Source organism: Prionailurus viverrinus, chromosome F1 (assembly GCF_022837055.1).
Source record: "Prionailurus viverrinus isolate Anna chromosome F1, UM_Priviv_1.0, whole genome shotgun sequence".
NCBI classification, from domain to species: domain Eukaryota; kingdom Metazoa; phylum Chordata; class Mammalia; order Carnivora; family Felidae; genus Prionailurus; species Prionailurus viverrinus.
Window position 1 is genome coordinate 42,069,700 of NC_062577.1, and position 27,544 is coordinate 42,097,243.

Below are 27,544 nucleotides of genomic sequence, written 5' to 3' on the forward strand. Positions count from 1 at the left end.
ACTCCTCTCATGTTTGTTAGACTGTTTGATACAGTCCCACACGTCATTGAAACAGGCCTTTTTTTCCCCCCTGGGTGCTTCAGTTGAGATGATTTCTAAAGTTCACTGATCCTTTCTTTTGTGTGTACAATCTGCGATTAACACTATCCCGTTCATTTTTTAAATTTTAGATATTATATTTTTTTAGCTTCGTGATTTTCACTTTGGTTCTTTTTTTCAGTGTCCAATATAATTTCTGAAATTTCCTTTCTCTTGTTATTTTTAAAACACATGTAGCAATATTTAAAAATCATTGTCTGCTATTTTCAACACCTACATCATCTGTGGTTGTGTTTCTATTTCTTGGGTTTTCTTTTGACCATGGATCTCATTATTTTCTCATGTTTACTAGTTTTTAGGACATATTGGACATCTTAGCTGATATATTATAGAGACTGTAGGTGCCCTTATCATCCCTCTGAAAACTGTTAAGTTTTGTTCTAGTAGGGAGTTAAATTACTGGTTGGTCACCTTGAACCTATGGAGAATTCATTCTGTGCTTTGTTAAAGTGAGTCTGGTTTGGTTTTGTCCTTAGTTCTGGAACATAGTCTGTATACTTAAGACATGACCTTTCTGAGGTTTCCATGGAAAGCAGGCCTTGAACTCCAAACTCCCATCTCCTCTGCAGTGGGCAGCAGCTAGGATGACCAGTGGTCCCAGTTTGTCTGGGACTGACAGGGTTCCTGGGTTCCTGACATGAAACTTTAAGATTTATCTATTCTACTATTGATGACATTTGGGCAGTTTCCTTTTGAGGCTATTATGGATAATGTTGCTATTATACATTATATAGGAAGGTTATTTTTCTGCCCATTGTATAGTTGAAATCATTAAAGCTCACACTGGTAAAATACTTTTAGTAAGACCACAAAGAGATGACAGTGGAATTTGAACTCCCTTGTTTGTTCTACTGTGTCTCACTACCATCCACATTTCAGGACTTACAGGTAGTATTTCCAGAAGATAGTTGTTGCCAGATCACACTGTTGAGCCTGGTCACAATCTGAGCTTTAAGAATAGTGAATTCAAAACCTGCTTCTCTCTTCCCCCTACCCTCTCCCTCTCCCCTTCTCCTTCTCTTCCCTTCCCTGTCCCTCTCCTTTTTTCTTTCTCTTTTTTCCTCTCCCTCTTCCTCTTGCCTCTATTCTTTTGGATAATCTTTTCAAACCGTATAGTACATGTACATGGTAGAAAATAGAAGAAGCAAGGGTATTCTAATGAAAAAGCAGGTTGTATTCTACATACTGTTTTGTAGTCGAGATCTTCACTTTTCCATTTCATCTCTAAATTTTCATCTCATCTAATACCCAGGCCATGTAAACATGTCCCTAATTATCTTAAAAATGTCCTTGAAAGTGATTTGTCCAAGCTAATATCTAATGCACATTGGTTCTTATGTCCGTTAAAGTCTCTTTTAACCTAGTACTTTCCTTTTCCAGGACACTGATTTGCTGAGTAGACCAGGCTACTTGTCCTGCAGATTGTCTCACTTCTAGATTTGTCTGGTTGCTTCCTTGTGGTGTTGCTTAACTTCTTCCTGTATCCTGTATTTCCTATAAATTGGAAGTTGGTTCCAGTGGCCAAATCTATTCAAGTTACACATTTTTTTTTTAATTTTTTTTTTGTTGTTTTTTTCAACGTTTATTTATTTTTGGGACAGAGAGAGACAGAGCATGAATGGGGGAGGGGCAGAGAGAGAGGGAGACACAGAATCGGAAACAGGCTCCAGGCTCCGAGCCATCAGCCCAGAGCCTGACGCGGGGCTCGAACTCACGGACCGCGAGATCGTGACCTGGCTGAAGTCGGACGCTTAACCGACTGCGCCACCCAGGCGCCCCACAACTTACACATTTTTGACTACAGTGAGTAATAGGTGAGGTTGGGTACTTCATGTGGTATAACATGAGGAAATATTTAATATCTGGTTAACCTGCCGATAGTGATGCAAACATAGGCCCCTCAGTTCAAACCCTCCGTTTTGCAGTTAGATTTTTCTTCTCACATGATAAAAGGGCCATTATCTGGTGCTAAATGTGATGCTGTCTTACAAATGTTGGGTGTTAATTCAGTCATTCATCTGAGGGTTTTAACATCAACGATGATTCTAGCCAAATTACTTTTTACCATCTCCGTACCTCTTTCACTTGACTGCAAGATGCCTCCCTGAGAGAAGGGGAGGATTATTAATACAACTCATCAGGCACCATGCAAAAAGACAGAAGTGTATACCAACTGACTACTCTCAGGAGAAATTCCACTAATGGTGTGAAAGCTGACTAGGTCCCAATTTTTTTGTTTTGTTTTGTTATAAGATTCACAGCAATAATACAAATAATAGTCATTATAACTAATACTTAATGAGTGCTAGCCATGCCCAGGGACCATGCTAAGTCTTTTGCAGGTATTAACCCATTTAATCATCACAACAAGCCTTCAAGATGGTTTTGTCATCTCCACTTATACGTAAGCACATGGACAGAGAGGGTAAACAATTGACTCAAAGTTATAGAACCGGTTGGGGGCAAAATTGGGATTGATGGCTTAGGCAGCGTGCTTCCCCTGCATCATCTCTTTCACATCCTGTGCTCTGTGGCCTCACATGGAGCAGGGTGGCAGTCATTATACTGGTCAGCTAAAGGGCCACGGCTTGTGCAGGGAATTAAGGGCCCGTGCATTCTGCAGTCACGCATTTAGATGCTTCTGCCGGGCCAGACTGTCCACTGTGCTCTTCTGATTCTGCATCTTGCCTGGCTTGTCCAGACAGAGACAGGGCGGGGGTTGGGGGGGGGCATCTTTGATTTCAGCCTCCCTTCTTGAAGGACTGGCTTCTTTTGATTCTCCTATTTATCTCTGTCAAGAGTTTTCCTTTGAATTTCTCCCTGCTTGTCTAAGCATGATTTTTTGTGTAAAATGGTGGCGGAGTGGTGGTGGTGGTGGGGAGAATAAATTCTCCTCCTTTTGAGATAGCAGCTTTAGTTTTTCCATTTTCATTTTCTTCTTTCCACATGATAGTGGACTTTTTCTGATCTCTTTTCTTGGATTTTCTACTCGATCTTACCTTTCTTTGCTTTTAAGCCTAGCTCTCAGGGTTTTTTTAATTTTTTTCTTTTTTCTCTCCCCCTTCCTTTACTCTGCTCCAGAAGTCATTTGGGTCTATATCTAGCTTTTCCTGATATTTACTCAACATGAAACTTCCAGTTATAGGTTGATTTTAACTGTTGGGACTAATTCTTGTCTTCAAGAGATGATAGGAACCTAGGAGCATCCCCCCCTTATGGTTTCAAGAGTTCTCTGAATCATCCACTTGCTGAACTAAGAAGTTATTGCCGAGGCCGGGCAACGGGGCCGAGAAGTAACAAAAATAACAATTTCTATTTTATGTTTCCTTTGAGTTTTGAAGCAGTCCAAAAAACCCTTTAGCTTATGTTTTTTTCAATTGAAAAAATAATGTGTTTTTTGAAGACATCTGGAAAACAAAAATAATAAAAAGAAAATGATTACTGAGAATCAGTTATTCCCTTCTAATATTTTTCTATGTGCATTTTTCTTTAGAAAATTAGAAATATATTGTATATTAAATTCTGTGTAATTTTTTTCATGTGACATTTTAAGTGAGTATTTTGACCCTGTCTTTGCAACTTCTTAAAAAGCCTTGTTTATGATGACTGTCCAGCATTCTATCTTGTGGCTGTTCCATTGCTTATTCATAAGGTCCTTATGGTTCTTTGGCTGGGTGGTTTTGACTCTGCTGGACCACGTTCTTGTACATCCAGAAGCAATCTAGAATCTCATTGGCATCTTCTTGGAAGTTAGTTGTTTTTAGAGTGACTAGTTTTGTCTGTGTTCTCATTTGGAAATACCCTACTTCTGATGTGAGGCAAGGAAGAGGGTTTCCCCCCTATTTTTTCTTCCTTTTATATCTTCCTCATTGTCTCTAAGCTCAGCTGGGAATCTAAACCTCAGAGCTGTGCCTGAGCCCCCGGCGGCACAGTGGAGTACTTTCACTGTGCAGGGTTACAGTTTCCTCATCTCCACAGTGCAGAAAATTGCTCATAGCCTCACTCTGGCTTCCTGGCATGTCATAAGAGTCAGTAGAACCTGGGAAGAAAGTGCTCTGCCATGGTCAAAAAGATGAGAGATAACGAATTGTGGTGAGGATGTGGACAGAAGGGAATCCTCATATGCTGTTTGTTTGCATGTAAATTGGTACAACCACACTAGAGAAAACAGTATGGCGGTTGCTCAGAAAATTATAAATTGAGCTACTGTACGATCCAGCACTTCCATTCCTGGGTCTATATTTGAAGAAATTGAAATCGGTATCCAAAAAGATATCTGCACCCCATGTTCACTGCAGTGTTATTCCCAATGGCCAAGATATGGAGACAATCAAAATGTCCTTCAACAGATGAACGCGTAAAGCAAACGTGATGTGTGTGTGTGTGTGTGTGTGTGTGTGCGCGCCTGCGCGCGCAATGGAATATTATTCAGTCATAAAAAATCAGGAAATCCTGCCATTTGTGACAACATGGAGGAATCTGAAGGGCAGTATCCTAACTGAAAGACAAACACTGCATGGTAATACTTACATGTAAAAAAATTTTTTTTTAAATCCAATTTCATAGAAACAGAATATAATGGTGGTTGCCAGGGGTTCAGGGAGGGTGAAATGGAGTGATATAGGTCAAATTTTTAGCTGTAAGAATAAGTGATGGGGATCTAATGTATGGCATACAGTTAATGACACGGTATAATGCACTTGAAAGTTGCTGAGAGTAGATCTTGAGTATTCTCACCACCCATACACACATAGCCAAAGAGCTAACTATGGGAGGTGATGAATGTGTTAATTATTTTGATCTCGGCCATCATTCCACATGTATATGTGCATCAGATCATCATGTTGTACACTTTAAATGTGTATAATTTTATTTGCCAATTATTCCTCAGTTAAAGTTAAGGAAAAGAAAAGGAAAGGAAAAAAAGGAAGAAAAGAAAAGAAAGGAAAGGAAAGGAAAGGAAAGGAAAGGAAAGGAAAGGAAAGGAAAGGAAAGTGCTCTGTGGAGCTTGGTTATGCTCACGTAGGAGAGTGTGCCCCTTCGCCTTCTCCCCACCCGGGTGGTCTTTGTCTCTCAGCTAATCTTTTTCAGCAGTGTGTTCTCATATAGGGTAGGGAGGAAATAAAGAGGGCAAACTGGGAGACCCATTCTCTAGCTTTAATCATCTTCTTGCCAAAGCCAAGATAATCCAGTCCTTCTGCCCACATAAGCATTGCATCCTTTCCTGCCTTGCCTCTTCCCATGACCTTGTTTTCTTTTTGATGTTCATTTTGAGGGTGGAGAGTAGAAAAAAAGCCTTCTCTTTTCACAGCCCTCTGAGTCAGTGGCCTTTCTGGGCCTTTGAATTCTCAGGCAGGAAAACTACATAGCCAACCTGACTCTTCTTTCAGGACCCTTAAAAGAAAAGGGCACTGCTTTATTCAAATTCAGGAGCACAAGTACCACTACCTGTTCATTCAGTTCAATTTAATAACTACTATTTGATTGTGTATAATCGCTCAGTATTCAACTTGCCACTATAAAAGTACTGCAGAGCAAGCTTAAAACATGCTTCAAATTCTTGGATTTTTTTATATTTCAGTTGGATGGACAGGCAGACTCCTGAAGCAGGTTGCAACTTAAGACACCAATTTAATGAGGGATGCAGATAATGAGTTGTCTATAGAAGCTTGGAAAAGGAACAGATTCATGAGAGGCGATCGGGCAAGCTTCACAGAAGGGAAAGAGTTGGGCTGATGTTCTTTTAATTACATGGTGCCAGAATTCTTCCTTATCTATTTCTTATCCTATGGAAATATCTTTTGAATATTTCCATATTATCTGGTGCCAACTTCCTCCCCTACCTCTTTGTCCCCATTAGAGATGTTCCCCATAAGACAGCAGCAGAAGCTTCCTGTTGGCCAATGATGGGAGAGGTAGGTGGGATGAGCTTGGACCCTGAGTGCTTTGAAAGCCCGCTCAAGGTGGTCCAGCTACAGGACAAAGAGAGCTGTTGTTCATTTTAGGTAGGGCAATGAAATATTGAAAATCATGATCAACGGTGACATTGGCAGTAGTGTTCAGTGTGGTTTAGGGTGGAAGAAACTATCTGGAAGCCTACTACAGTAATTTGGAGGGATAATAGAAACCAATTCTTGGCTCATGGCAGTGGGAACTCAAAGAATGGGACCTACTAAAAGATACAACAAAGACATTCTAGATAGGGGAAAGTAACCTGACATGAGGTAGGAGGAGGTAAATGTTAGAGAGGACTCAAAGTTCATTTAGTCATTCCATAAATATTGACAGTGTGCCTCCCATGTTTCTGGCACAGTGGTAAGCCCTGTAATACAGCAGATAACAGAACAGAAAAAGTCTCGATTGCCTGTGCTCTAGTAGGAGAAACACACAATATACAAATGAAGCAGTAAATGTATAATATGCTGGATGGTGATAAAATAAAACAGGGGAAGGAGGATAGAGGTGGTGGGAGTATTGCTATTTTATATGGCGGGGGGTGGGGGGTGTCAGGAAGATCTCACTGATAAGTTGGCATTTGAACTGATTCTTAAAGGAAATTAGGGATTTTACTCCCCCAGGAAGGTCTTTCAGGCAGAGGAACCAGCATGTCTAAGGCCATGAGATGGGAGTGTGCGTCTTTGGTCAGAGAAGCATCAGGGCCTTGTGCACAGGAGGGAAGAGGAAGAGTGGCAGATGTGGTTGGGGGTTGGGGGCAGGCTGCATCCGGAATGGCCTTGGAGGCCACGAGCCATGAGAGGATTTGGAACAAAGGAATGATACAATCTGATTCTTGCTTCAGTAGGATTTTTCTGGCTTCTGTGTTAAGACTGAAGGAGGAGCAAGGTGGGAACAGAATAGGAAGGGTTGCTAAGAAGACTTCTGTAAACTCAGGCAGGAGATGATGGCGGATTGGAATGGGGTGGTGGATGTGGAGATTGTGAGAAGTGGTCAGACTCTGGGATGTGTTTTGAAGATGGAGCCATTAGTATTTGTTGCTGAATTGAATGTGCATGTGATAAAAAGAGACATCTAAGATGAGCACCTGGGTGGCTCAGTTGATTAAGTGTCCAACTCTTGATTTCAGCTCAGGTCATGATCGTGGTTCGTGGGATCGAGCTCCGAGTGGGGCTCTGCTCTGACAGCATGGAGCCTTTTGGGGATTCTTTCTCTGCCCCTCCCCCCCTCTCCCCCCTCTCTCTTCTCTGTCTCTCTCAAAATAAATAAATAAATTTTTTTAAAAAAGGTGACTGTAAGCATTTTGATCTGAGCCATCAGAAGTTGGAGTTGCCATTTATTGGGGAAAGTATGTGAAAGAGCCACTGGCTCTCATCCTGCTCTGTGATTAGTGAAGAGTCTAAGAGCCAGCAAGTCGTGACTTGTGTTAGGTCACCCAGGTTGGCAGTAGGAGAGCTGGGGCCAAACCTACCAGGTCTTCTAACCTCCAGTCAGTGCTCTTTCCAGAACATGACCCCAGCCCTCCTTGGTTCAGCACCACACACGGCACAGAGATGTAGTGAAGATTAGGGCTGGAAGGGGGATCTGAACACTGACCACATACAGAGCCGATAGTTGAAGCCATGAAAGTGAGTATTCAGAGAAGAGGGCAGTTGAAGCCTAGAGAAAAGACTGAGAACCAGCAAAGAGAACACAAGAGCAAATTAAAATGGGCAACAGGAAAATGAGTCACATGGCTGAGAAGAAGCTGGCTCCCCGAAAGGCACTCCGGAGAGGTCAGGAAGAACAGGATCTGAGCAGATGCCATTAGACTTGGGTTTTGGAACCTTGGGGGACTCTGTTGTCCTCAGTAGAACCTCCATTGAGGTTCTGAGCATTTTTCTTATCCTTTCAGCTAATGGTGAGAAGGAATATAATAAATAGCATAAGCCTAAGACAGGGAGTTTAAAAAAAAAAATCTCTGCCAACTCTAGCATTACCGTCTTGTGAGCCTTATACAAGAAACTGACCCTCCCAGACCTCTGTGGGCCCATCTGTAAATGGAATGAGAAAGCATCCTTCATGCTCACTTGGCCTTCTAGAAATGGTGTGAGGGTAACAGTGACAAAGGATATGAAACTGCTTTGGAAGAGAAATGTTACATAAGTCTAGGTAGCCTTTTCTAGTTGATTTTAGCAAGTTTTTAGTTAAAAAAAAAAAACTTTTGATAGGGTCATAAAAAAACTTTGCATTAGGGATATATTAAATGCAGAACACAAGGGCCAATAAAATAGATATTCCTTTTTGAAACAACATAAAATATGTCTGTATCCTTTTGATTAAATCTTGCTTAATTACTATGTCCATTAGACCCCTATCAAATCCTGCCTGGGCTTTTAAATTTAATTTAATTTAATTCTGTAGTCACTGTTACCCAACCACAAAAGAATTAGCCTTGCCCTGAAGGCCATGCAGGTCTCTTGAGCACTTGTAGGTTAGCACTGGTCCCTCTGATGAAACACAGGGTGAGGTTTGCCGTGCTGATTCTGATCAGTCTGCCTGTTTCCGAGCTGCAGGCTGCAGCCCCAGTGGGGCTGAATTTTGCCCTTCCAGTCCCCTTCACATAACAGTATATGAAGAGCAGGAATGGAAATTAATTGTACCTGCTGGCATTATTGAAGTTATCAGCGCATATCCTCTCCTGGGCAAGGAAGATTAAAAAGGGTGTTGTAATCAGAGCAGATGATTTCTGACACTCGGGATGGGTTTCCTCCCCAGGTTAGATGTAAGCACCTGATGTGAGCTTGTTGCCTCTGGCCTGACGCTACGTAGCTCGGGGCTATGCAGAGTTCTGCCTCATTTTCCCACCAGCCCTGGAGGAAAGCCAGGCTCCTACTCTCTCTGGATCAGAAGTCTCGCAGGTAGGAAATCTGGCCTTCTCACTGCAGACTAGTGTATTCTAGCTGCACATTCCTGACTGCAGGATGCAGTCAGGTGTCTCCGTTAGGCCAGGCTGAAAGTCACACCTTGTTCAGGTTCAAGCTGAATGAAATAAGGCACTGTGGTGCTGCTCCCTGGTGATTCAGTTCATTTTAGCAAGCGCTGGTTAAATGCTCTCTGCCCTCACACAAAACCTAGGGCTATAGGCTGTAGTCTCCTGATGTGACAGGATCAGGGAAGCATTTTTTATCAGCTTTTCCAGAAAAGAGAATATGCAAGTCGGCCAAGAGAGGGAGGGGGAAAAGGGCAGACACTCAGTTCTTACCTTGAAAAGCAGCATAGGAGAGATGCTTATTTACTAGGGAGTAGTAAACTTTTTTTTAGTACAGCTTTGTAAGGGAGCTGAAAAGCCGTGTAGTTTTTTGACTAGGAGCTTATTGGGTTTGTAGAATGAGATGAGGACTCTGGGATTAGCCTAAGCATTTAGGGTTGTCCTGACCCCAGGCCAGTTGCCTACTTCACCCAGGCAGGAGGAGATGGAATCGAGCTCAAAGTTCTTTTTGCTCCAAAACCTATGAAGGTTACACGCCTCTCCCCCCGGCCCCCCCCTTATAGTCTGGAGGCCTGCTTGCTAGGTTTCCACAAAGCCCCTCATGCGTCCTGAAACAACAGCACTTTGACTACATTTCTGTCCATGGTGATGTGGGCCAGTTAAACTGGCAAGCAGATAATGGAGGGAATGGGTTATATATCCCAGGCGGGAGGTTGCGGCAAAATGGATCTGAGGCTGACGAGAGGAATTTCAACACGTATCCTAATCAGATGGGATTGTATGAGATGCCCTGCCTCGGCCTTCCTTGAATAGACTTGAGTCCTTCTGGCCTACAAGACTCTGGCTTCAGAGGTTCAGCTGGACATTCACAAATTAACTCAGAAAGTTATAGCAGCAGGCAGGGATGCCCTCTTTGAGAGACACCACAGCAAAGGAAAAGACCATGAGACTGGGGATCAGGTAACTTGGGTGAGGACCCAGGGCTCCAGATGGCTTCTTTGTTTGTTTTTCTTACTGCTTTAATTCTCCACCACAATTTTGAGATTCTCTGGATATTGGCTGTGGTCTAGAGAAGCAAATCTGAATTAAAATCTGGTTCCTAGATAAGACAGAGTTTTCCGATTTTGCAAAATTATGGGTGAATGGAAGAGAGACTGTAGAAAAGGAGCAGGCATAATTGTGACAAAGCTCTCTTTTCTAGTTCTGCATTCTAGAAACAGTGCTGATGAATACATTCTTTTTTTTCTTTTGCTTTCCTTTTTTTTTCCTTTTGCTTCTGAATGTCTGTGTACTTGCCTAAGAAAACATTTCTCAACCTCTTCAGAATATTTAGAGTTAAATAAAAATTATAGGAGTATATCACAAACTTAGTGCACTCTTTATGCGTTGGGTTTACATGAAAAGTTAACATGCTCTGGCTTAGAGACCCTGACCCCATCTCCTCAACCTGCTGGCTTCAGCCCTACATATTTTGCTCCAAAGCTCTAATGCCACAAAGAATGCGGAACTGACGAGTCCACTCCATCTACAAGCTAGGACATCTTGATTAAATTAGTGTGTGTGGTGGCGGGGGGGGGGGGGGGCGGGTGCTGTGGAGAGAAAGGCACAGTGACACAAAGGGCGTTTTGAGGAGCCCCGTAGTGCCTGTGGAGAATGAATGTTCTCGTTAAATATGGCCATGACCTGCAGTTCCACACATGCCAGAGACACAGCTCAATTGTCCCCAGGAGCTGGGGGCTGGGGACGATCAGGGGAGAGGCCAGCCTGCAGCCACACTCTTCATCTCCAATGGAGAGGCAGCCCAGCATGGAAAGGCAGGAAGGCAGGAGCAGGAAGGCCCACTGTCACTTTCTTTTTTCTTCAGCTATGGCAAGTGATTCTTTGATCATGGTTCTTGTTTTTGGATTGGATCAAAAAGTGCCTTCCTCTCCCTTGGGTGTTTGAACCTTCCCTCTGCTTCCCCTTTCTCCACCGGGCACTAAGGGAGCTCCTGAAAGCATCCATTGTCTTAACGCCTCTTTCTACTCCCTTCTTTGGGGCTCCCCAAGAAGATTGGTGCCTGAACTCTGTAGGGCAGTGCCCCCAAGACAGTGCTCACCCTTGTCATTCACCACTATCCTCATCCCATTCATCCTAAAGTCCCAAGACCAAAGTGAGAACAGATGGACCATTGAAGGCTTCCACCCAGGCCACCACATCAGTGGGAGAGCGGTGATCGGTAACCCCTGGCTCAGTTCCATTTGCACCGCGGCCAGGGTGCTTCATGAGACGTGCGTTTGCCATTTGCCCTTTGACCTGCCAGCTATCCAAATACAGCCAAATGGATTTAGAAGCTGGTTAAGTTTTGGACTCACTCCCTATAACCAGAGTATCCTGGAAGCTCATTTTTATAGCTCTACATACATGATTCTCCTTTTAATAGATGGAGTCTCAACCTTTTCAGTAGTATACACCTGAAGATTTCAACATGCTTTTGTACTGTTCCTCTCTTCCTTGCTGTGAAACTTTATGGCCTTTCATTCTCTCGTTTTCACCCAATTAGTAATTATTGGGTGTTTATAGCATGCAAGGCCTTGTACAAGATGAGGAGAAGATAGGGGCGCCTGGGTGGCTCAGCGGGTTGGGCGTCTGACTTTGGCTCAGGTCATGATCTCATGGTTCAGTTCGTGGGTTTGGGCCCCACATCGGGCTCTGTGCTGGCAGCTCGGAGCCTGGAGCCTGCTTCGGATTCTGTGTCTCCCTCTCTCTGCCCCTCTGTCTCTTGCGCTCTGTCTCTCTCTCTCAAAAAATAAATAAACATTAAAAAAAATTTTTTTAAAAAGATGAGAAGACAAAATAGCATTGAATAGGAGTTTGTGCGTTCAAATTCTAACTCTTGCATTTAATAGCTGTTCCTTTGGACAAATTGCTTAACCTCTTTAAGCCTGAGCATCCCTGAAATGCAGATAATAATAACACATTGAGTTATTACCAAGATTAAGTACGGTTATGCCTGTAAATGGCTAGTGCACAGTGAGCAGTAGGAAAAGGTAAGCTATAATGACTATTTTTATTAATTAGTAGCTACACGATACAGTCCAGATCCTTCAGAAGCTTATGCTATAGTTGAAAGGGGGGGAAGATGTTTGCATAAATAGTTCTAATCAAGACAATGTGGATATGATAAGTGTACCATAAATAATAGATAGACAGTGTTCCACAGATAGTAATTGCTACAGAATATAGTACAGGCAGTAGAGGAAGAGCTCATATCCAGCTCGGTTCTTCAAGGAAGACCTGTGAACCAATGCAAAAACCTTATTCCTGCATTTGTGATAGATGTCACTGGTCAATCATGGAACTCTTCTTTTTTTCAGTTTCAAAAACTTGAAAAGTATTTAAAATATGTATGTATAACAAGGCAAACAAACACACAAGTAACCACTCACACAAGCAGGTACGGAGATCCTTATCAGCACCTCTGGACTCCTTGCAATACTCCCTACAGTCACAACTCTGTTTCCTCCACTGTCCTAATTTTGTGATAATTACTCCCTTGCTTTTCTTAAATTACATCTTCTAGATATTCATCTCTAAACAGCGTGGTTTAATTTTGCAAGTCTCACCGCTTCTGTTTGCCACGGTTTGCGAGCTCCGCCCACGCTGATGCATCTAGCTCTGCCTTGTTTCTTTTCATTGCTTTAGGGGCCCATTTATTAATTCACCACAATTTACTTAGCAGTGTGAATTTTGCTATCAGTGGGCATTTGGGTTATTTTGAGTGTGGGACTAAAGCAAACTATGCCACTGTGAACATTCTCATCTGTGCGCACTGGCATACACATGGCCAGATTTCCAGGGAATATACCTAGTAGGGGAATTGCGGGGTGAAATCTCCTTTACGATTTCATGCCAAACTGTTTTCCGAAACGATATTAGTCATTTGTACCCCCACCAACAATGTATGAGGAGTTCATTTTTCTACAGCCTTGCCAACATTTAATATGGTCAAATTTTTCATTTTAACTATAGTTTTATTTTTAACTGTTTTAATGTAAGCTATTATCATATTGGCTTTAATGTGCATTTTCAGATTACTAATGAGTGTGAGGGCCTTTACTTATTTTTACTGAGCATGTAGATACATTCTCTTGTGAAGTACCGATCCTGAATATTAGTTATCTTACTGATTATATGTGTTAAGCACATGTTCTCTTACACTGTGACTTGTCTATTTTTATAAATATTTTCTATTGGTTAGTAAAAGTTTTAATTTTACTGTGGTTGAACCCATTTTCTTTTATGGTTAGTGCTTTTTCTATCACGTTGAAGAAAGCCTTTCCTACCCTAAGGTCTTGAAGATATTCCATTGTATCATCTTCTAAAAGCCATAGTTTTGTCTTTCATATCATGGTCCAAAGCCATCCCCATAAAACCAGTTTTTATATATAGTGTGATGTAGGGCACAGTTTAGTTAAAAATAATAGATAGGGGCGCCTGGGTAGTTCAGTCGGTTAAGCGTCTGACTCTTGATTTGGGATCAGGTTATGATCTCACTGTGAGTTCAAGCCCCTCATTGGGCTCTATGATGGCAGAGTGGAGCCTGCTTGGGATTCTTCTTTCCCTCTCTCTCTCTCTGTCTCTGCCCCTCCCCCCTCTCAAAATAAATAAACTTAAAAAAATAGATATGCAATTTCCATATCATCATTGATTGAAAATTTTATCCCTCCCCCCTGCAACCACACACACTCATTTTTCAAAAATATATATATTGAAGATTTACCCCGTATCAGACAGTCCTAAATGCTTCCTATGCAGAAAGTAGAGAGGTGACATTTGAGCTGGGTTTTTAGTGAATGAAAATGATCATAATTAGAGATGGAAAAGGAGGCATTTGTGAGTGTGGGGAGAGCAGGGTGGAAGAACCTTCCACATGGAAGGAACTACTTCAAGACAAAAGAGAGCCCAGGAATGAGTGAGGCTTCTTCAGAAGGTGGTGAGTGTAACAGTTTGGCTAAATCAGAGTATTTATGAAGAGAGTAGCTGAAACAAAGCTGAAAAGAGCCCTGGATGCCCAACCAAGGAGTTTGAACTTCATTCTGAGAACATTTGGGAACCATGGAAGGTTGATTCATAGGCAAATGATGTAATAGAGAAGCTCTTCAGAAAGACTGGGCCTCTAATCCAGGGGCAGGGGAATAAGGGCCTGCGATGTGGTAGCAATGCCAGGAGTGTTGAAAAGGAGACAGTTGTCAGACGTATCATGAAGGAAAAGTCATCAACTTATGGCCACTTATTGGAGAGAAAATTAGAAGTTAGGGATTACTTCTTTCTGTTTTTATGCTGATTTCACAAGGGAAAGGCCAGTGTGGTGCTAAGGAATTTGGGATAGCTAGTGAAGCTGACATTTTCACATGTGTCCCAGGAACTAGATGCCCAAACCTTCCTCAGACCCCCAAATGGCCCATTATATGTGCTCATTTTTAGAACTTAGTGTGGGGTTTCTCCATTTTGTGGACTCTGGGTTACCAGAGAATGCCTGAGATTTGAATCTGGATTCTCAACCACTACAACTAATTTCATAGATCCCCTTTATGTTAGGTAGATTCAGCCCCCTGCTGCCCTTTGATGGAGTGTGGTTTTTGAAAAGCCCCTAAGGAAGTAATGAGGAACCATATTGAAAACCTCAGGCTTGCTTCTCTTTTGTTTTACCAGAATATTTTGGTTACCGTGTCTTGGGAAATGAATAACTTTAAGACATAAATATGATAATCCTTCTCTTTTACCAATATCAATTCATTCTTTCAAACAAAACATATTTTAGTACTTATTAGGTATCCAACATTGCACTGGACCTGGGGAGGGTAACATTTAAACATAACATAATCTCTATCGTCAAAATTCAGACTTTGGGTTGAACTTCTAGAAATGGCAGCTTAGGTAATTCAGACCAACCTTCTGCTCCTTTGGAGCCGTTTATCCCCAGGAGGCATCTGCTATTCTAGAAAAGATCACTGAGAGCTAAGAAGCCAAGCAGAGCTTTTAATAGCCCTGTAGGGCTAACAGGACAAAAACTGGAATGTAGGACCAAGGATGGGAGGCGGGGGGATTGGGAGGCTGGTAGACTTCTTCAAGCTTTTAGACCCCACAGGGATGCAGTTTAGAAGTGAGGGTGAACCAGAAATAGACTTCAGGGGTCTCACAGGGACTGAAGCCTAGCTTCAAATTATCTTAATCTCTAATTGGATTAAGGTGATCTAGGATAGTAGTAGCTAGAAGCAAATTTAAGTCCTCTCTAGAGGAAGATACTATCACCCTAAGCCCAATAGTTCTCACTCACCATTTTGTATATATACAGTGCTTATAAGAAAAACAACATACCCACAGGAGATCCTTGTAATGGTTATCAGACAAACTTTAAATTATTATGTTTAATACATTTATGAAATCAAGTGACAAAAATTGGAAATTATAAAAAAGAAACAACTTAAAATGGATCAAAGATGTAAATGTAAGAACTTAAACTTTTAGAAGAAAACAGGTATAAATCTTTCATCTTGGATTAGGTAACATTGCTTAGATAAGACACCAAAGCAGAAAATAGGCATAAATCTTTGTGACCTTAAGGGGTTAGGTAACTTATCTTAGACATGACACCAAACACAAGCAATAAAAGAAAAAAATACATAAATTGAACTTCATCAAAATTATAAACTTCTGTGCCTCAAAAGATACTATCAAAAAATTAAAAAAGACTACCAGTATAATAAGAATCAAAATACTTTTAAACCATCTATCTGATAAGGATCTAGTATTCAGAATATATGAAAAACACTTACAACCCAACAACAGAAAGACCAACAACCTAATTTTGCAAAAGGCAAAGGGCTTGCATAGTCATTTCTCCGAAGAAGGTGTACAAATGGCCAACAAGCACATGAAAAGATGCTCAACACTGTTAGTCCTTAGGGAACTGCAAATCAAAACCACAATGAAATACCACTTCATACTCACTGGGATGGCTATAATTAAAGAAAAGTAAGAAAAGAACAAGTGTTGGCAAGAATATAGAGATATTGGAACCCTCAGATATTGCTGGGGGGATTGTAAAATGGTGCAGATGCTATGGAAAACAATTTGGCAGTTCCCCACAAATGTAAACAAGACTTACGCAAAAACTTAAGCATGGAGTTACCCTATGACCCAGCAATTCCATTTGCCTACATAGATACCTGAGAGAATTGAAAATAGGCCAACACAAAACCTTGTACATGAATGTCCATAGTGGCATGATGTATAATAACCCCAAAATGGAAACAGTCCAGATATTCATCAGATGATTAATGGATTTAAAAAAGTGTGGCATATCCATACAATGGAATATTTCTCAGCCACAAAAAAGGAAGTAAGTACTGGTACAACATGGATGGACCTTGAAAACAATATGCTACGTGAAAGAAGCCAGCCACATGTTCTGTGTTTCCATTGATAGGAAATACCCAAAATGGGAAAAACCCATAGAGACAGAAGGTAGATTCATGGTTACCAGCAGCTGGGGGTGGGGGTGGAGGGGTGGGAGTGAGTACTAAACAGTTATGAGATTTCTTTGTAGGGTGATGAAAGGTTCTGGGATTAGATAGTGGTGATTATTGCACAACCTTATGGATCTACTAAAACCCACTGAATTGTACACTTTCAAATGGTGAATTGTAGTGTGTGAATTTTATTTTTATTAAAAAAAGGAGGACTCAGATTTTAGCACTGAAAAAAATAAAGTAACTAAAAGAAAGAGCTCAATGCATGGATTACACAGATTAGACAAAGCTGAATAAAGAATTAGTGAACTGAAAGACATGTTGGAAAAAAATGTATCTACTGAAGTTTAGAGAGGTAAAAGGATGGAAAATGCAAAAAAGAGCATAGGAGGCCTGTGGGACATGGTGAGTGGGCCTAACATGCATACACGTGAAGTTCCAGAAGGAAGAGAACAAAGAGAATGGGTAGAAACAATATTTGAAGAGATAGTGACTGTGAATTGTCCCAAACTAGAGAAAGACTTCAAGTTGCGGGTTGAAGAAGCATTATGAGCCCCATGTAGGAGAATCACAAAGAAAATTAAAGTGGAGGCGCATCCTGGTAAAATTGCTGAGAACCATGACAGAGACCATCTAAATCTTTAACACAGCTCGAGAGGGGAGAAGGCACACTACCTCCGAGGGAGCAACAGCAAGGTTGACAGGTGACTGCTCAGCAGCAATAGTAGAAGACAGGGGACAATGGAATGAAAAGCTGAAAGAACTGTCTTCCAAAAGTGAAAGTGAACTAGACATTTTCAGGCAAGTAAAAACTTGGAGAATTTATCACCAGCATCCCTGGACTAAAAGGAATACTCAACGGTATTTTTTTTTTTTTAATGTTTATTTTTGAGAGGAAGAGAGACAGAGCATGAGCAGGGGAGGGGCAGAGAGAGAGGGGACACAGAATCCAAAGCAGGCTCTGGGCTCTGAGCTGTCAGCACAGAGCCTGATGCGGGCCTTGAACCCATGAACCGTGAGATCATGACCTGAGCTGAAGTCCAGTGTTATTCTTTATGCAGGTGCCCCTAAATGTTATTCTTTATGCAGAAAGAAAATGATCCCAGATAGAAGCCTTGAGATGCAGGAAAAGAAATATTGTACATCTAAATGAATATTGACTGTTAAAAAAATAATAATTTCAGGTGAGGTGATAAGCAGATATAAAATTAGTGTAAATGGCAGCAATAGAATCTATCTGTAGGTGCGGGTGGGGAAATAGGTTTAATAATATTGTGCAAAAAGCAGTAAGAGTATTGATTTATATTAGACTTTGACAAGTCACGGATATGTATATTGTAATTTAGGGTTACCACTATAGAAATAGCACCGCTACCAATCTAAGAGAAGATTCAGTTAGTAAGAAATGGCCCCAAAGAAGGTAAGAACGATTCTGGTAAAGGCAAAACTGTTGGGATCTAGAACAACAGCAATGGCTTCCAGGGGTTAGGGATGCAGGGACTTTGACTATGAAGGGACAGCATGAGAGATTGTTTTTGATGGATGACGGACCTGTTCAGTGTTTTAATTGTGGTGGGTTTCTCAAAACACATAGAATATACCAAGAGGGTGACTTCCACTGAATTTTTAAAAATGGAAAAGAAAAAGAAGATAAAAAATAAGGGAAGGAGGCTCTGGAGATACGTGGAACAAATGGCATATAGCCAGTTGGTGGATTTAAACGCATCAGTTAATTGTAAGGGTAAATTGACTCGTGTAAAATTAAAAGATCGTCAAAGAGATTTTAAGCAAAACTGAATTATATGTTGCTTATAAGAGAAGACACATGCCGTAAGTATAAGGTTATAGAAAAATTTAAAGCAGAATGATGGGAAAAGAGAGCCCTACTAAAATCAGACCAAGTGGATTTTAATTCGGAAAGTATTATTAGAGATAATGGTGACATTGTCACCAGAAAACGGTATATACTTAATAACATAATCTTAAAATATATAAGTCAAAAATGAACAGAATAAAAAGAAGGAACAGATAAATCATCAATCCCAGTGGGAGATTTAGTTCACCTGTCTTGATGAATAATTAACCAATTAGACCAAAATAAATTAAGTAAAGATACAGAGATTTGAAAAAACAGCTAGCAAACTTTGCCTGAGTGACCTATATGGGCACTGTGCCTAACTGCAGACAGATACACATGCTTCTCAAGTGTACCTGGAACATTTTATAAAGTCTGAATCAAAGAGGAAAAATCGAAGCACTTAGGCGAAAAATCAGAGCTGGAGATTGGAAGTTGCCAATTTCAAACTCTGGACATTTTCCTTCTCACAATTCAGTGATTTTTTCATCAGGAATGAGGTACTGGCGAGAGGGAAGGTGCCCTCCTCCAAGGGTATAGGGTTTTTTTTTAACTGTCTGCGGAACATGCCTGATGGGAGTGGCAACGTGGACTGAGTGCTGACAGAGACAAGAGTTTGCACACCACCTCAGTGTCCGAAGAAAGTTGGCCAATCCAGGTCTGCACCCAGCCCCAAGGAAATGCATTCCAACGCTGTGCCAATAGGGAGCTCTACTTAGTCTCCTAGAGTTGATTTAACGTAACCCTCGGGTCCAGCTCTGGCACCTGCAGTGTCGAGAAAATGGTCTCTCCCTTAAATGAACCCCCTGGAGGTTCTTCTCTCTCAACAGTGGGATTCTATGGCATCTCCAAAGTTCTAAAACTACACAGATCCTTCAACGAATTGACTTTGCCTCTGGGTTCCCCTTTCTTAAAGCATTTAATCAGCGATTTTCCCAGTGCCCCAGGCATTTCCTGTACGGGTGCTGCTGACTCTTTTACTTCCTACCAGGCCGCCCTCCTCTCAGTGTTCACACTGCCAACTTTCAAATGAGCTCTATTAACTCCTGTTCTTCCAACCTTTTCCCAGCCATCTGGGAGCCACACAGGCATTCTTCCCATCCCCCAGCTCCTGGAATTCCTTATTGTGGGAGGGCATATGCTTGCAAGCACCTTATCATTCTGGCTTCCCCCCCCCCACCACCCCCCACCGCTGCTTCTTGCCCAGTTCCAAGCCATTGATTGTTTTTTCTCCCGCGTTCATTTTACAGTTGCTGAGAGATTTGTGCTCTCATGTTGCCTGTTTGCCTTTGTGTCTTTTGTCCCCTGTGTCCTGGCCTACCCAGGGCACCACAGTTACCTAGACACCATTTCTATGACTTTAGTGTCCTGCCTGGGAGATCTTCAATATGACCTCAAGAAATGCTTTGGCACTAGAGATCAGAGCCTGAAGACAATTATTACACTTCTGCTAAAATCATTATCCAGAAGAGTTAAAGATGGAAATTTGCCAAGAAAAGGATCACGGTGGTGATTTAAGAAATGAAGCCTCAGACTTAGTTGTCTCTTTCCTTTTAAAGGATGTTGCCTTCAGCTTATTTTTTTAGTACTATAATCGGTCATTGTAAGAGATAGAAACAGCCATAGGGGAACATTCAAGTTGTTACAGGACTGTGTTTTAGTCTGTGCCATCTGAGATCTTGGGAGAGCAGAGGACCTCCAGCCTCTTCCTGGCCCCCAGCCCCATCCCATGACTCTGCCCCAGTCCAGTGGGAGTCAGTCTTATCTGAATTAGGTGTTTCCATGGCAAGAGGTTCTGGTTACTTGCAAGAGAGCAGAGCGAGCATCCGTGGAAGGTAGGAACTGAATCCACAGAGTTCACTGTCATGCCAAGGAATGGATTTTCTCCCAGGGCCACTAGCATTACTGTGGTTATTAAGTCTGACTAGTCAGACATTGCAGAACTTCTGGAAAAGCCTTAAGGAAATGGCTTTCAGAAACAAGTGCCCTGGAGGAGAAAGCCCCTGGATTTCACTGAACCAGAACTTGGTAATGGGCAGTCTTTGACTTTGCTGACCCAGGCAGTAGGGGGCTCCTACCTCCCGACATTTAATTTATGACCCCAATTGAACGAAGTCCCAGTTGCACAGTTGAGAAGGATTTTTTCTGTTTAATCTTCCTGAAGGGATAAAAAGTAATTCTATCCTCCTTATTTTCCTTCTATACCACCTCTCTACTCCCCTCCCCCCCCCCCCAATTTCCTCCTTTTGGCTCAACACCTCTTTGTTCCCTTCTCAGGAAAACTGCATATTTCTCAGAGTCATTGTTACTTTGGTTCTTACTGACACCACGGAGAATAGATTGCGCAGCAGCAGGCATAAGGAAAAGCAAAGATTCTTCTTCCCTGTATGTTGATAGAGCTCTTCCATCTGAGAGATTTAGCTGCATCCCTGCCTGGGGATTAGCTTCCGGGACCTTCCCAGTTCCACACATCATGATCAGTAATGTGTTCCGAGGACACATAAGGAGCACAGGGCGGTGGAAAGACCGCTCAAGTCTGTGTTAAGAGGACTGGATTCTAATATAAGAAGAGCTCCCATTTCTTGAGCATCCTAAGTGCTAGGTTCTGTTTGAAGGACTTTACCTGGATTATCTCATTATTACCCTGTTTTGCAGATGTGGAAACTAAGGCATGGGGCAGTTGTAGTTTACCCAAGGTCATGCGATCACGTAGTGGAAGGATTCAAATCCCGCCCCACCCAGAGCCTGCATGTTTCTTCACCCTCTTCCAGTATCGCATGTGGTCCTAGACAGGATACCAAACAGCTGTGTGATCCTGAAAAAGTCATTTCACCTTTTTTGCGCTCAACTGTGAGGGAGCGTATGTGGGCAACTTCTGATGTTTCCGCTTTTAATAATCTGCATGAAGAGAAGGCAACTGTATATTTTTTTCTTGTTGTTATGTGAAAGCACAGCGTTTAAGCTAAAACTTGATCTAATTGATTCAACGGCTTGTTACTTCATGTCTCCTATACAGAAAGCAGTGGGCCAGGCACCACGGGAGACAGAGAGGTGCTTCAAAAATTGTAATCTAGTTTTTGTTGTTGTTTAGTCTAAGTAATCCAGATAATTAAACAAGAATCTAATTGAGAAACCAGTTGTGTTAGAAGGCGAATTCGGAGACAGGTATTGAGTCTCAGACTATCAGGTTTCGGACAGTTTCTTCTAAGTTATGACTCTCGTCACTGGGAGCGCTTAACCAGACCCGTTCACTTCGAAGTGAAGGAGCCACTGGTGAGATTGGTTTTTACAGGTGCTGACAAGCTCAAGAGATTCTTTGAAAGTGGAATGTGCCCACTTTGGGAGTCACTTATAATGAAGCAATGTCATTATAATCTGAAATATCTATTATCACTTAGAAAGGCAAATTCAAAGAAAAGGGATATGCTGTATAATAGCTAGATTTTTTTTTTTTTTTTTTGAAGTCGGATTTCTGTTCTGGCACGCTAGATTCATCATCTAGCTTGCTCTGGGGTTAGGTTGAAGTGCGGAAACCTCTTTGCTGAGATAGAAAAAAAATACTGATCTTGAATAGAAAACTGGCTTAAGAAATTCCATTTCTAATAATGCCTTTGAGACTGCAAGAATTGTGTTCTGATAGTTATGGTAATCTGACATCAGATTAATGTCCATCTTTCTCAGTGGATTGTAAATTTTAAACTGTTTCGTATACTGCCGTATTCCCAGTCAAACCACAAGTGCTTGACACATAATAGGCCTTCTATAAATATTTTGCCAACAGACTCTTTATTGCTCACTCCTTGAAATCCAGCATTTCCCCCTCACCAAGATCTAGGGATTGAACTTGCTTCCCGACATCCGATCAGCCACCTTGAGAGGGCGAGTCATTTAGTGCTTGTCTTGGTTGGTGGGCTCCAGTCCCTGACCCACTATTTTCTTTATTAATTCTACAATTACAGCGTACCCAGTCGTTTTAAACCTGTGTATAATGATTCATTAATGAGTTGTAAACTGCACTTAGTGAGTTATGACTAACGTAAAAAAAAAAAAACCAGGAGAGAAGAGAAAAGAGTAGGCATGAGCAGAGTGCACTGCGCATAATAAGTACTTTTATTGTAGACACACCATGATGTACTGGATTGCAACTTTAAAAATGTGCATTTTGAAATCCCGGTCTACCCTGTCTTTAGAAGGCAAAAGCACTTTAAGTGTCCCTCTTATGCCAGCTCCCAGCCTACCTCTCTGTAAAAGTTCTGCAATTCAATATATTTTGTATTTTATACTACCTTGGGCTCCCCAGAGTATTAAGTCGTAACTGGAGCACAGCCTTCCTGGAGCCCTCGCGTGGTATCTTAATGAGCGCATGCCGAGTACAAAGAGTCCCTCTGCATATACACAAGTGTTGCGGCCGGGGGAGAAATCTAGAAATCACTTCTGAGCTCTCACCTCCGGGATCACCACCCTCCCTCGCCCACAACTTCACACGGCACCACTTGTTTAGATGGGCTGAGGCGGGAAGGGGAAAGGCCGGCCAGTGTCCACCGTCCCCTGCCACCGGACCCACTGCCCAACACCCACTCCTCTTACCCCTGTCCTCCCCACCAATAGCATTTCAGGCGAAGCTCCAGCCCATGAAGCTTGGCCTCTTTGAAGTGCCGAACGAGTGCCCCTGAAACTGTCGCTGTGCCTCTGGTGGCACTCCTCCTGCTGCCAGAGCTTTGTATAGGGTTCATGTCCCTTTCCTCTGAAACCTGTGAATGTAAATTCAGTTTTAAACTGGATCTTTTAACGGTTGGCCTCAGAAATATCTTTGGGGGTGGGGGTGCCAGCACTGGTGAAGGGAGATACGTGCCCTTGAAAATTGGATTCTTTTCTGGAAAACTGCTGACACGGGCTAATCGGCAGAGAGCTAAATGACCCTACTGTTTCTACCTGCTGACAGGCTAAGCCTTGGGATGGGGCCGAAATTAGCTCTCACCACATGGCAGAGGCATGCCTTCCTCTTTTTTTCTTTCATACAAACGGGGTGATTTTGTGCCTGTCAAATAATACGGCTTTGTGGTGTAGATGTAGTGTAGATGGAATAGGCCACGAACAATGGCCCGCCCACCCCACTATTTTGCTAAGCAAAACAGCTACAGACAAGGTAAGAGGTAATCTCCCGGGATGAGGACCAGTTTGAAAGCCCTTTCATACTGTGCATTCTTTGGGAAATGCTAATAGACAAAGCCATCCAAGCTCAGGAGATGTATCCATCCAAAGAAGAGTGACCAGCCTTAGTGTCAGGCAGCCCAAGACCGAGTAGCCTCTTTCTTGTTCCTTTGCATTTCTGCCGCTGTCCCCTTTCTTTGAGTGAGGTGGCTTTGGAAGATTCCAGTCTGGGGGAAATGCGGCTGTGCGTTTCGTTTGTGTCATCCGGTGCTGTTCTCTGTTGGAAAAGGAGGATTCCCTGCCCACTTTGTAAATGCACAGCTGGCAGGAGCTGTAGCAATCTCACTGCCTTCCGGATCAGCTCCACCCCAGCAGCAGGCAGAGTGGGGGCCCCGGGAAACACGCTCTGGCTGGCGCAGTTGTGGTGAGTTTCAAAATAAAAGATCCTCGCCTAAGACACCATTGCACTTCCTATTCCATGGAACCCGCATTGTTAACTGTGCCACATCTCTATTCTAAATTTAGGCATCTTATTTTTTTTCCAGGCAAAGATTACTATGCAAACATTTAAGAGAAAAACTTTGCCCAAAGTAATTTTTCCCCTCGACTTCTATTTGGTTTCCTGCAATGTTTAGATGACTCATTCTCTTCCAAGAAATTTTAAAGAAAAGAGATGCAGGCTGTGTGATAGGGCACAAAGACTGCTCTGTAAAGTCTCTTTTGCTTCCCTGCCTAGAAACCCGTTGCATGTTTTTAGGAGGGAACGGAAGAGCCCTGCAGACTTCATTCTCATCAGGTTTTGTTGTTCCCAGGATTAAATGTCCCTTTTGTCTTTGGGTGGGGCCCCCTTGTAGCTTCCCAGCTACAACCCTTCCACAGTGGCCGGCCAGCACGGAAGCGCTTCCTGGCACGCTGGGGCCACGCTGTCCCCACGCTGTCCCCAGAGGCACACAGTGAAGGTTTCTGAAACAGAGAATGGGTGGCCTTTGAGCGTCCGAGAGAGGAGAGGGAAGCACTGGCTAGTTCCTGACTCTCTACTTGTGTCAGAAATGTTCCTGATTGCCAGGGGCTCTCTTGGACACTTTGACTGGGCTAGCTTCACGTGTGTTCCCAGCCCAGCCCTCAGCCACAGGGAGCCGTAAGTCAGAATCCGCTTCGGCAGCCTGTTCAAATAAACAGGGATAATAGTTGAGTCGGTCCTTTTCCAACTAATCGGTACACGAAAGGAAACATCTGCCTGGGCTTAATTGCTTTTTTATTGGTTATGCTTTTTTTCCCCTCCTCCCTTCCCCTCCCCCCCTCCTCCTGAGGCTAAGTTATTTAAGTCACGGGTGAGCAACAGGGTAGAGGAATGGGAGCTTTCTCCAGGAACCTCTACCATTTAAACACAAGGAGGCAGTAAGGGAGGATGGGTGGCTGACAAGGGAGTTGGCTTGGAGGCCAGAGGGCAGGGTGTTTGGAAGTGATACTCGTGGTCACTTCCTGGCCTTGTTGCTGACTCTGGGGCTGGTTGGTGAGTCATTTTGCCTCACTTCACCTCCTTGGATCTCTGCTGCTTCAGCGGAGCTCAGCTCCCTTCATGATGGGAAGGAGAGGCTGGTATGTGAGATTCTAGATGAAAGGCATTTCCTTTTGTGGCTTCTTCCAGTGGTTGAGGGCATTGAATGAGAGACATTTGGGAATGGTAAATTTAAGACTGGCAAGATACGCTCAAAGCCATCCATTTTGTAGAGCGTCTCAGTCCCGAAGGGGAACTCGCTCACCATCTCCTACTGGGCGGAATGAAGCCAACCAGCCATACCCTGAAGTGGGCAATGGTTGAATCTAACGTGGGCTCAAGAAGCCAGGCAAAAGATCGTGAAGAATCATAGAATGGCAGAGGTTAGGAAGGGCCTTAGGATGTGTTAGCCTTTCATTTTATGGAAAGGAAAAGAGAGGCCCAGAGAGAGATTAATCGTGTTGTTCATAGTTATCTTCTTGATGGTGGAGGAGCCAGGAATCGGAGAATCTTGTGATTGCTCATTCAGGGCTCCTTCCGCCCATTTCCACACAGCCAGGTGTAATGAGTCCGGTGTAGCCACAACAAAGGTCACACATGTTATATTCCATAATTAATTCCTTCGTAGAAAATGGCAAAGCATTAAAGAGAAATGAAAGTGGCTCATTACAATCAAAAGGACTACCAATCACAACAGGACATCATGTCAACCTGTCAAGAGGAAAAAAGGGAAGCAACATGCGCATGTGCTTCTGGTGCATCAATGAGTAGTCTTCGACTCAGCAATGTTACTTCTAGGAGAAAATAATGAAAGGTGTGTGCAAAGCTTATGCACAAAGTAACTGAATACAGTGTGTTTTATCATAAAAATTTATAAGCAAAGTAAATGTCCAAGAATAGGAGCTACGTCAATATAATCTTTTATAATTTTCTGGAAGAATAACACGTAGGGAACTATTTCTAACATTTATTGAAGTGAATAAGTTAAGTTCCAGTGTGTATAATGCAACCCCCATTTCATGAAAATCATACCAAAAAGATTTGAAAAATAAAGTCTAGAGGGGTGATTTCTCAGTGGTAGGAATTAAGTTACTTTTTCTTTTTTGATGTTTTCCACAGTTTTCTTTTGTGTGTGTGTATTTTTGTTTTTTCAGTGTTCTTACCAATTACAATACATATACTCCTTTTGTAATCAGGAAAAAATGGTTTTATAATCATACATCTTGAAAAAGCAAGATCATAAAGGACTATGTTTCTGACATGCAAGAACTCTTCCTTTCTTTGCCCGGGAGCTGAGCGGTGCCATGCGTAGTATTCTTCCTTTTGTTAGAAGGTCACTGTTGGTATCTGATTTGTAGGAAAGAAATAGAGCTGGCAGAAGATAAAATGAGGGCTTCCCCTCATGACCCAGTGATGCCAATCAGTGTTTTAGCCCCTGCTCCCTTGGGCTCGGCAAAAAAAACACCCAAAAACAAAACCAAAAAAAAACCCACTCAGTATAGAAGGCGTGGCTCTTTTTTCCTTCCTGCTTCTTCATTCTTCTTTATTTCTGCTATTCCATCTGGGTGGTGAGGTGCCAGCCCTCAATGGCAGCAGCAAAGAACCCAAGAGCCACTGCCACTTAGGATTGGCCAGTTGGAGACCCCTTAACATCCATTATCAGGATTGAGGAGCGTTAGCTAATCTGCACACCAGAGTCATTATTGGGGTACTACTGCCCTGGGGGGTTGGGGTAGAAGTAAATCAAATGAGACGAATAACCCCTTCCTGCTTGGAGGTCTTTAGTCAGGTACTTTGAAGTCCTTGGATGTTTATATGCTTCTTTCTCTCTCATCCTATTTCATATCTGACTTGCATCCAGGAAGTCTTGATTCTCAGGAAGGCTCGACTGCAAGTCTCAGAGAAACAATAGTTGCTAGTTAGGAGGTGGCTTTTAGGCCTGCTCTTTGGAGACCAATCGAAAAATCAAAGCCTCTACCCACTTGGCCTCCACATGATTGCCTTAGCTAGGCTATAGAAGGGGCGCATTTCATTTTATTAAAACTCTTTGAGTAATCTGACCGTAATTGGGTCTGATCGGAGTGGTTATCTGATTTGCTGGATTAAATAATGGGCCTTAATTGAGTCTGTGTTAGTTGTAGAGCCAGTGTTGCTCTTGCCTTTGTCGCCCCCTCCTCCCTCCTTCTATTTCCCTATTAACCTTCATTTCTCTTTCTTTCCAGAGTAAAGAAGTCGGCCAGCAACTCCAAGATGATTTGATGAAGGTCCTGAATGAGCTCTACTCGGTAAATCATATGGGTGCCTGGCTCTTTAACAAGCAGAGGGAAGCAGCATTTGGCAGCTTGTGGCCATAGTCACATCAGCAACAGAACTGAGCTGAGGTCGAGGGCAGTGCATGGTCCCCATTGGGGGTGACTCCACCCATTTCTTTCTTCACACTCTTACTTTCAAATCTGAGAGAGCCAAAACAACACTCTCTGAATAAGATCCCTCCTTGGCTG

At 42.6% G+C, this 27,544-nt stretch overlaps 1 protein-coding gene across 8 annotated transcripts in view; it reads left to right on the forward strand.

The window, feature by feature from the left end:
- Positions 1-27,544, forward strand: part of SRGAP2 (SLIT-ROBO Rho GTPase activating protein 2) — a 234,583-nt gene that overhangs the window by 127,533 nt on the left and 79,506 nt on the right. For all 8 annotated transcript variants that reach the window (XM_047839711.1, XM_047839713.1, XM_047839712.1 and 5 more), the window contains exon 5: positions 27,266-27,328. In XM_047839711.1, the coding sequence (XP_047695667.1) occupies positions 27,266-27,328 (63 nt within the window). The remainder of the gene's footprint in view (positions 1-27,265; positions 27,329-27,544) is intronic.